Here is an 11474-nt window from a genome sequence, read left to right as displayed (position 1 = left end):
AGTTCCAGTAGTAAGATTACTTATCTCGAATTGAAATTTCAAAATTAATCCAAGAAATCAACCTCCAACAAAAACTTGAATTAATGTCTCAAACGTTTTGTTTACTCCAAATTTATTCCAAACTTCGATTAAAGATTCAAATCAGTTATGCACTCCAAAACTCTGGAACTTGTTGAATAGTACACTAGCGAGTTTCAAAAACTTGAAGGCGGTGACCGGCAGACGCACAACATAAGGAAAAGATTTTGCATAATGAACATTTCTAGAAAACATCCCTTTGATAGATAAATCGAATGCATAGGCATCCGTCGAACTAGAATAAATATTGGCAACATACAAATTCTAATAGTTTTTGTCAAGAATCAATCATTCTAATAGGATTCTTGCTGTGTAGCTAGGTAGGGAGAGTTCCATTATTCTGTCGACTTCAGCCGATTTAACACCGATTTCTCTCCTCTTTTCTCTTCTTTTAGTTTGAGAAAGTATCAAAATGATGCCTTGGTGTTTTCCATTAATATTATGGACTAAGGCAATCATTTATAGCTTGGATTTTGGGATTTTTCTACCTATTTGATGTATTTGTGAGTTTTCGAACTAGTTTATTATAATGTCAGATTTGATTATGTTCTTGAATGATTATGATTATATTATTAGGCGCTTGAAAATTTTATAATTATCGCTTTTGATTGACACTGGATATGTGACATTTAATCTTGTGTTAATCAATTAGAAGTAATAGGTTTGGTTAGCTTGCAAGTCATTGAGATGAGTATGTTCTAACCAACCTAGAATCGAATCAACTGAATACTTAATTAAGGTTGTTCCGGTTAGATATTCAACCTAACTTTGCCCTAGATTTTAATTAAATTAGGCCAATTTCAATTAACATGTTGTTCATCGATTTGAATTGGGCTAATTAGTTGATTAGGTCGAATTAACAGGATATCCTAATTAATTTGGTTAGGAATAAACAATTGTTTGACTCTAGTAATGAGAATTCTATGATTGAATGCGTTGAATATGAGAATTTTGTCATAATCCAAGCTAGGCTTTCACAAATTGAATTTCATCACTTTCCTTTTATTTTATGCATCTAAATTTCTCTTGCAACAAAATGATCTTCAAAACCCTCGTTTGGCTACCCAAGGACTACAAACTACTTTAATTGAGAATGAAGGTTCCCTGAGTTCGGCCTATACTATTACTACTATATTATTTTGAGTGGATATAGTTAAATTATTTGGTTTGGATTTGGGCGACGAAATCCGCTCCGACAAATCTATCATCTTAACTTTTGAGCTAAGTGATGATTTAACCTATTATTAGAGTAAGATATCATGTGTTCGAATTCATGTAATGTCATTTCATTTGTAATTTAGTTTCATTTTTGAAAATATTGGTAGGAACTAGAAAGTAGATAATAAAACAAGAAATCTAAAGATGAAATTGGTGGTTTGATTTTCAAAAGCTAGAAAAAAAAAAAATCAAATAGTTACCAAACGAAATTTATGTAAATATTTTTTTAAAAAAATATGATGTGCTAAAATCTTATCTTATCCTACTATCTTAAAAAGTGGCTAACTTTGAGAATAATTTTTTTTTTATTATTTTGTCCATCTTAAAAAATGACTAACATTGAGAATCATTTTTGGACCATTTTGTCCCTGATAATTCTGTAATATCAAATGTGTGTCCCTTAGTTAATTATTATTTTTTTAATATTTATACTTGGATTAGTTAAGAAGTTCTAAAAGTAGTAAATAATGTGTCATTTAAAACATTTAAGTCGTAAACATTATGTGTTTTTTTTTTTTCTTTCTAGAATTTGGAAGGTTTTACATTTTATTTTTCTAATTTCTTTTTCATTAATTTAGTATAACTTTTTTAAGGAAGAATTTGGAACGTTTATCTTTTTTCTAATTTCTTTATAAATTTGAATAGGTTAAATAATTTAGGCTCCGTTTGATAACTATTTTTTGTTTTTGTTTCTGAAAATTAAGTCTGTAGACACCACTTCCACTTCCAAATTTCTTACTCGATGGTTTAAAAGACAGCCAAATTTTGAAATCTAAAAACAATTGTTTTTAAAAAGTTGTTTTTGCTTTTGAAATTTTGCTAAGAATTTAAGTATTATACTTAATAAAGATGCAAACCATGATAAGAAATAAGGAGAAAATAGATTTAATTTTCAAAAACCAAAACAAAAAATGAAATTGTTATGGGACCTTAGTAAACCAGTTTGTTTTTATACCGTAAGAATTTAGAAGGTTTTTTTTTTTTTTTTTTTTTTAATTTCTTTAAAGATTCTTCAATAAGTTAACCAACCCTTCCCAATTCTATAACCAAAAAATAAATGAATTATTATTATGTCAAATTTTCATGGATAGAAAAAATATCAAACTATTTAAAAAAAATAGCAAAAAAATAAAAACACTGATAGACTTCTATCAGCGTCTATCAATAATAGACTTCTATCAGTTTCTATCACTATAGACATGGAAAAACTTCTATCAACCTCTACCAAAGAAGATCGAAATTTTGATACTTTGTTATATATACATAAAGTGGTTTTTTTCCAAAATTCCTTTATAGACCACAATTATAACTGCAATAGTTTATTTAGTTTCATTTGAAATTACTCTTAATGAATATACTATTGTAAAATTGGAAGTACAATTGAAAATATGTTTATATGTGATCTAAAATATTTTCAGAATAATTGGAATTTCAAAACAAAGGTTAGTCACAAAAGAATTGTTAGAAAGAATCAAGAAAGAGGAATGACTAGATGTACTCAAACTCATTGTTATGAATGAAGAGGTAATTCTATACTTCTTCTTCTTCCCTTTTTTCTGGTTGTTGAATGTCTAGCCTACAATTACAATTATAATAGTTTGCTTGATTTTATTTTAATTTATTCTTAATGATATATTATTTTAAAGTTGTAGGCAAAATTTTATCTTATTTTGCTATCTTAAAAAGTGACTAACGTGAAGGATCATATGTAGATATTTTTATTTATTCAATTAATAATTCTCTAATATCAAATATATCATGTAATCATCAATTACTTCTTTAATATTATATTTGTATCGTTTTAGCCATTATATTTGTATTAATTAAGAAGCTTTGAGATTAATAAATGGGGCAATTGCACTATTACAAAAAATAATACAAGAATTAGCCCCTTCTCTCTATTTTCAAATTGGTAGAAAATAGCAAAAATAGTCTGGCCTACTGATTACTAAATATAAAAAGTTAAAAAATAACACTGATTCTTATTTAATTGTTGTATGATTACTATTTGACTGTTATCTGATTGTTTAGATTGTTAACGATATTGATTTACTATCTGATTTTTATTAGGTTGATATTTGATATTGATAGTTATTTGATTATCAATGTTACTAATTGCTATTTGATTGTTTTCTAGTTACAATCAGATACTAATTGCCAATAGTATTGATTGCTTTTTGATTATTGACTGATTACTATCTGATTTTGATTTCTATTTGATTATTGTCTGATTACTTTTTGATGATGATTATTAATGATATCGATTGTTATATGATTGTTGTCTGACTACTATATGATTTTGATTCTTAATGATATTTATTGTTACTTTATACTTATTGGAAATATTATCAGCAATCCCTTATACATTTAATTGTTGTATGATTACCAAATAGTATTGATTACTACTGATACCGATTACTATTTGGTTGTTGACGGATTATTATTTGATAATGATTATTAATGATAAAATAAAAATTAGACCCTATTAACGAATATATACCCCCGATCTCTGTAAAATCATATTGTTATCTTATTGAATAAGTTGCCAAAGTTGGAACTCACCTCACATTACCAACTAGTTTCATAAGTCTTTTATATTCTTAATAAATTAATTATATTTTATTTTATACCGTGAAATGAAATAAAATAAAACTATACAATTTTCTTCTAGATATGGGCAACAAGAAAGAGGAATTGGAGATGATAAAGAGATCAAAAGTAGATGCATACGCCATTACGTGAATCTATATTTTTTTCGACATGTCAATTTCTTTCATGGCGTCCTTGCCTTCTAACATCTTTATCCGTGGCTTCTTTTTTGCTTTTCTTTCTTTTTTTTGTGAATAATCTATGAATGAAAGAAATTAAAAAGGAAGGCAAATCTATGGCTATCAAATCGAAATTCGAATGGAATTACATAGGAAAATTAAAGAGGGAGTGTAAATTTGGATGTGCTAACAATGAAGACGATGAAGAAATTGGAGCATGGAAGAGAAACTTTTTGAATGTAATTGGAGGACTTTGCGAGAAGGCGAAGAAATCAAAGAAATGGAAGTAAAAATGAAAGAATCAATTGTTGGAGAATTTTGTGAGGGATGAAGAAATAGAAATTGGAATCCTCATAAATTAATTAAAAATAACTGAAAGGTGAGAAAGCTAGAAAGAAAAGGAGGAGAACATGAAATTTGGCAATTTTGAAATAAATAATAAAAAAATTCAGATTTTAAAATTTTGATATATTTACAAAATTACAAATATAAATGACACGCTTGATAAATTGTATATTAAATATGCCACCAACCGCAAATTCTCTTAATAAATAGTGTATTATTTAAAAATTTTAAAACGTAGTGAACTTTTTGTATCTTATACTTGAATTTGGAAGGTCTTTTTTTTTTTCCCTTCCTAATCTCATTATTCTTTTTGGTATGTTTATTATTTTTTATTCTTTTTTTTTTTGGAAGAATTTGGAAGGTTTTTTTCTAATTTGTTTATACGGTTTTTTTTTTTTAATAAGTTAATTAATAGTAAACTTTTTTTAGAGGTAGATTTTTTCTTGAAGGTTTTGGTTTTTCTTTTATAACTTTCTTTTTTAGATTTTCAAATTCCATAATAAAAAATTAAATGATTATTATGATATATTCATGCATTTGAAAAGAAGCTCATTGCTAAGTAATAGTGAAGAGAATTAAGAATGCGATATTCACAGAAACCGACTATAACTGAAAGTTCAGCTCATTGTTAAGTAAAGAACAATTCTTTTCTTTTTGTGTACGAGATTGATTCAAGTTTAATGTATATATAGTTTTATTTTGAATTACACTTGGTAATATATTATTGTGAAGTTGCAAAACTAATAGAGAATATGCTCATCCATGAACTGAAATCGTTCTAAAATAGTTGGAGTTTCAAAGCAGGTGTCATTCACAAAAATTTTGTTGAAAAGTAGCGAGAAAATGAGAGCTGTTAGATGTGTTTGAGACTCATGGTTATAAATGTATGGGTAACTCCAAATTTTTTATTTTTTCAATGTTTATCATAATATGAGATTTTTATTTAAATAAATATTTAATGGCATAACAATTTATTATTATTAAAATTAATATTTATTATAAAAAAACTTTAATGCTAATTTGTATATTTTTGTTTTTTATTTTTGAAAATTAAACCTATTTTCTCATCATTTCTTATAATGAATTGCATATTTTAAGTACAATGACTGAATTCTTAACCAAATTCCAAAAACAAAAAAACTTTTTGAAAGCTAATGTTTTTAGTTTTAAAAATTTGGCTTGATTTTTTAAATCATTGGTAAAAAGAAGATAAAAAAAGAAATTTGGAGATGGAAATAATGTATATAGACTTAATTTTCAAAACAAAAACAAAAAACCAAATAGTTATCAAATATGATCTTCGTAATTTGAAAATCTACTAGCATTATTTCTAGGGGCGGGTCTATCAAGGGGCGTTGCATCCCAAGTTGAGAGATTTTGATATACTAGCCGAATTGTGTTACACCTATTTTATAAGAATAAAATAAATACTTGAATAATTTTTTACAAAACATATGTAATAGAAGATACATGGGTTAAGTAATTTTTCCACAAAAATTCTTTTAAAATTTTGTAATAATTGTCTCTTCGATAAAAGTAATTCTTTTTTATTTTTATTTGAATGATTTGATTATTTTATTTTAAATTTTAATTTTAATACAAAGATTATTTTTTTTCAAAGTTGTGATAACCCTGTTTTATTTTTTTTAAATATATTTTTTTCTTTTGATTTAGATATCCTTCTAATTTTAAACTTAATTTTTGTGATAATCTTCTTTTAGTTTATTTATTTATTTTAGATTTGATGATTTTATTGATGTGGTTAGCTTCAAATTTTCATTTTAACCCAAATATCATTATTTTTTTTTTAATTTCATGATAATCCAATCTGAATTTTAAAAAAAAAAAACAATCTTTTTCACCCACAAAATCTTTATTTATTTATTTAGAATTGAATGAGTTGATTGTCTTTTTAATTTTATTAATGTTTTTATTTTCTCATAATTCACTTAGTAAAAAAATCTTTTTAGTTTAGATTTTGATGATGTGATCATCTTTTAATTTCAAACTTTATTTTAAACTTAAATATTTTTTTTTGTTTTCAATATTATTTCGTTTCTCAAACATAAACCCTAACAAAATTTGTGTGGCTTCTTTTTGCTTTCTAACTTTATTTCAAATAAATATTTATTTCATTCAATGATTTGATTAACACTTTAATTTCTTTGATTTGAAAAATTCACATTTTTTATATAGTCTACTCTAAACCTAAAATAAAAACTCACGATATATAATCAATCAAATTTAATTTCACATTCAATTATAAAAGTATTCATAAAAAGAAAAAAAAATGGCGAAAAGAAGGTAAATATGAGTGGAAAATCGAGATTCTTTTTAGTAGCAAAAGCTCATAAATATTTAATACACAATTGTTTTATCATGAAAAAAAGAAATAAACCAACTATGAAAGAGTAGTTGGAGTTGGAGTTAAAATCTAAACATCGCCCTGAAAAAAGAAAACAAAGAGTTATTAATGAAATAGAAAAACAGAAAGAAAAAATATGAGAAAGAAAGAGAGAAAGAGGAAATGGTTGAAAATTTGGAGCATGATTGAATTTTTAGCGAAAATTGATCTTAAATCAAAATTTGAAAATAAATTAAAATTGAAACTACTTTTTTCCTTAATGAATCGAGATATCATTCATATTAAAATGAAACCCATTTTTTAAAACTATTTATATTATTCACTTTTGATGCTAAAAAATAAGAGAAATTTTATGTTTTCTTTCTTTTTCATATGATGCTAAAAAATAGGGACAAAATGATTTATTTAATGATTTTAAACGTGAAATTATCTAATATATTTCTATAACCATCTATTAAAAGAGGAAAAGGGAAAAGTAAATGTATCTCTCCATAGCTCATTTTAGATAGTATAAATGTATATGGATTTTCATTAAATATTAAAAATTTATAATGATAGTTATTATATATACCTATTTACCAATAAGAATGCTTCAGTGGTGTGGGGGACCCTAATTTTTTCCTGCTTGCGCGTCATGTCAAGGGATTGAATTTTACTAAATTCGTTTCTTATTTTAATTTATAACCTTTCATATTTCCAATTTTTCAATGTACACCTTTTATTTACCAAATATATTTTATTTTGTTTTTGTTTTAAGAAAATATATAATATTTTAATTTTAGTACATTGAAACAACTCTAGAAAACTTATTACATTTTAATTTTCCCTCATATACGCATAGAAGTATACAAATATGTTTAGAATTTTATAAAATTATTTTACGAAAATTGATGGAATGATTTTTTTTTTTTTTTTTTTTGATAAATTTTGGTGAACAATTCTACAAAGATTTATAACAATTTTGTTATTACTTAATTTAGATATCATATATCAATGTATTTAACATTACATTTAAATGAAGGTGAAATTATAAGTTTAATCCCTAAGTTTTGAAATTGTTACTAATAAATCCCTAACTTTTCAATTTTATAAACTTTAAATTTATATCTAATAGATCTCATAAATAGTAAAATATTTAAAATTTAACTGTTTTGTAAGACAATTTTTTTTTACGTTTAATCGTACTTGTTAAGCACAAAGTTAAATTTAATATCTAATATAACATTTTTTAGCATTTTCAAATGTGTAAAAGACCTATTGAATGCATATTTGATATTTTAAGAATTGTTTTAGTACCATATTTTAGAAATCCATTAAATACAAAAATAAAAAATTCATGAACCTATTAAACATTTTTTTTAAAGTTTAGGATCTATATATACAAATACAAATCTAGAAGTTGTGGTTAAACTTCTAACTTTATATATATTTGTGCCCAACATAAAATTCTGAATCCACTACTAATTAAAATTTTGTCATGTAAGCAATTACGATTCAAATTACTCATGCTATTAATGCTAACTTATACATTAATATAAGCTTAAAACTTATCCAAAATTTAAAAGGAAAAAAACAAAAAACAAGAATTTTTTTGTTTGAATTTACAATATAATCGTCATATGTGCAATACAAGTCAATATTTTCTAGTGATTATAAAATTAGGTCTTAGTAATTAAGTTTAGAGTTCATAAAATTGAAAGTTTATAGTATGTGACTAGGGTCGATTTTTTTTTTTAACAAATTTTGAACACAATTAGTTAATAATAGAAGTTGTGTTTCATAAATTCAATTTTTTTTTGTCAATGAAAAATAATGACGTTTCCATTGTTTGAAAAAAGATAATAGAGGATGCTTAACTAAAAATAAGGAATAATTGTTTGTTTATAGAGTTAGGGTCTCTTTGGATTGACGGAAGAAAAAATATTTTAATAAAAGTTATTTTTGTTTAAACTCTTTTGATAGAAAATTTTTAAATACACTTTGAGAATGTTTCAAATGTTATTTTGAGTAGTCGTCAAATACAAATTTTTTTAAAATAATTTATTTTTAAAATTAAGCACTTGAAAAATTAAACCAAATACCCGTTTAGAATCATTAAAAAGAAGTTGAGATTAAAGTATAGGTTTAGACCAACCTCATTAATAACATCTTCCCATCTCCTTCTAATCAACATTTAATAAACATGATTTTACGATCTCTACAGTTAACCCAATCCCACAAATTGACAGACACACATTAAACACTCATTAAATAAACTAACACAAAGGTCGAGATAATTAATTAGTATATTTGCATGAAGCACGATTTTTAAGTTCAATTTTTAATCACAGAAGAAAAATGTTTCAAATTCCTTCACCAAGTTGAGCTCCCCGTCATGGCTTCTTCCTCCCGTCACCGGCCAAACTACATCGTTAAACGACCCGATAAAGCGTCGGACAATCCCCATTTCTTTAAGGTTGTACTTTCTGATGCTCTCAAGGAACAAAAACTTGTAAGCAAAATTATTCTATGTGTATTTATTTTGTTATTTGTATTCCCTTTATTTCCATTTCTAACTCTAAAATATATTATTCTTCAATTTTTATGTTTAGGAAATCCCAAGAAAGTTTGTGAGAGAATATGGCCAAAAAGCTTTTGTAACTAACCAAACTCTTCTTAAGGTGGCTGATGGCAAAGAGTGGAATATGGGTTTGACAAAAAGTAATAATGGAAGAAGAGTGTGGTTTTATCATGGTTGGCAACAGTTTGTAGAGTTTTATTCTCTTGGATTGGGGTACTTTCTAGTTTTTAAATATGAAAACCGATCTTCGAGTTTCAACGTCGTCATCTTTGATCTTACCGCCATGGAAATAGAGTATCCCGTTAAAAACATTCGTCTTGATAAAACTGAGGAAAAGATAGAAATGGAGATATATTTTGACGATGATCTTGCCCCAGGTATGTTTCTTTGCCTAAGGGTTGATGTTGAATGTCAATAATGTCTACTCTATTATTACTATTTTTTTTTAAAAAAATAAGTCTCATTTTAGTATTGGACTCTAGAGATTTTTTCATTTTAGTTTTTTGAACTTTTTAAAATATCAATTTTAAATAAATAAATAAACATGTCAAGAAACAATTAGTTTAGTACTTTAACCTTCACATTGTCTAGCTTAACCCCTTTATTTATTTATTTCTCAAAAAACCCATTTCAAACTTGTTAGTTTTAACCCACGTCAAAATAGTTTACGCAAATATCTAATTTGTATTAATCGAGTAACCATTTCGGTTTTAGTTTTCAAATTTTGAATTTTTTTTTTTTTTTTTTTTTTTTTTTTTTTTTTTTTGTCATGATTTTCATTTTTATTAATGAAATATTTCAATTTTTATGTCATGATTTTCAGTTTTATGATAAGAATTAAAAAACTATCTTTTTAAAAAATAAAAAATAAAACTTGGTTTGAAGATAGGAAATTTAGAAGGGGGAGTTATAATAGTTCTCTTAATCTTGAAAAACAAAAAATAAAAATAAAAGAAAAAAATCGAATAATTATCAAACTTGACTTTTTTTTTTTATTTTTTATTTGTTGATTTAATATGTCACTTTTATTGTATAGATTTTAAAGTCGAAGAAATTAGCTTGGGCGCCAGAAAACCAATGAACAGTAGGTGGAAGCCACCGTCGACAGAGAGCCAACGAGCAAGGGCGATGGCGGAAGCTACCGCTTTTCAATCCATGACTTTGAATCCTTCTTTCATGTGCAAGATTTGGCCTTCACACATTCATCTTGGAAGATGTCTTGTAGGCAAACTTAACTTCAGTTTTTCTGCAATAAAAAAACATAGTATTTATATGAATTTTGAATCACTTTTCAAAAAAAAATTATTATTTTTAATTATCTGGCATATTTTTAATTACTCTCAATGGTTTAATTTTGGTCAAAATAGTTTCAATATGAAGTTTATTTTTAATTTTTAACTTTTTTTTTTATTTAAAAAAATGAACAATTTAAAAAGTATGGAGACCAAAATAAAATGTAATTCAAAGTACTGTGAGCATATTTTAACTTTATTTTCTTATTTTTGTGAAAAGAATGTACCAAAAAGTTTTGCTGCGATGCATCTAGAAGAGCCCACAGAGATCATTCTCCAAGTTTCAGATGGAAGAATGTGGAGTGGTCGTTGTGGCTTTTATTGGACTTGTAAAATGCAAAGGAGGACGGACTTTAGATATGGTTGGAAGAATTTTGTTCGAGACAATAACTTAAAAGTTGGTGATTTCTGTGTTTTTGAAATGATTAGAAAAAATAGTAGAAGAATCTGTTTCAAAGTTGAAAATTTTCGAGCTTCTTGATCAACCAAATCAATGCATCACTACTATTTTGGATGTTGATCATATTTCTGGGTGTTTTGAGAAATAGGGTCCTACTTTTTGTTATCTTAGGATTTTGTGTTTTTAGGTAAATCTTGGTCATATGTAGTGAACTTGTGGTTTATGTATGATTATGCTAATTTGTTTATTTTTTTTTTTTTAATAATATTTATAAGATAAAAGGGATTAGAGATACACCAAGATATCTCAATTGATGATACAATAGTACAAAAAATGAGCTATAGAGAGTCGTTAGACAGAAAACCATATGAAATGCAAAATCATATGGACTTTATCTTTGGAGATTTAATTTGTATACTTTTTCAAATTTCAGTTGCACTCAAACTTT

At 25.5% G+C, this 11474-nt stretch overlaps 1 protein-coding gene across 1 annotated transcript; it reads left to right on the top strand.

Moving 5' to 3' along the window:
- Nucleotides 1-9148: 9148 nt before the first annotated feature.
- LOC120087621 (B3 domain-containing transcription factor VRN1-like) lies at nucleotides 9149-11107 on the top strand. Its single transcript, XM_039044451.1, has 4 exons — nucleotides 9149-9265; nucleotides 9366-9711; nucleotides 10371-10555; nucleotides 10847-11107. Exons 1-4 carry the CDS (start codon nucleotides 9149-9151, stop codon nucleotides 11105-11107), a joined length of 909 nt encoding a protein of 302 aa, XP_038900379.1.
- The last annotated feature ends 367 nt before the right edge of the window (nucleotides 11108-11474 follow it).

The sequence above is a fragment of the Benincasa hispida genome, chromosome 10, assembly GCF_009727055.1.
Source record: "Benincasa hispida cultivar B227 chromosome 10, ASM972705v1, whole genome shotgun sequence".
Taxonomy (NCBI): domain Eukaryota; kingdom Viridiplantae; phylum Streptophyta; class Magnoliopsida; order Cucurbitales; family Cucurbitaceae; genus Benincasa; species Benincasa hispida.
The sequence above is the reverse complement of the archived record's forward strand: the minus strand, read 5'-3'. Positions and strand labels throughout refer to the sequence as shown.

Coding starts and splice junctions, on each gene's coding strand:
- LOC120087621 (XM_039044451.1), top strand. CDS start 9,149: ATGGCTTCTTCCTCCCGTCACCGGCCAAACTACATCGTTAAACGACCC. Junction 9,266..9,365: donor CTCTCAAGGAACAAAAACTT/GTAAGCAAAATT, acceptor TTTTATGTTTAG/GAAATCCCAAGAAAGTTTGT. Junction 10,556..10,846: donor TTCATCTTGGAAGATGTCTT/GTAGGCAAACTT, acceptor TTTTGTGAAAAG/AATGTACCAAAAAGTTTTGC.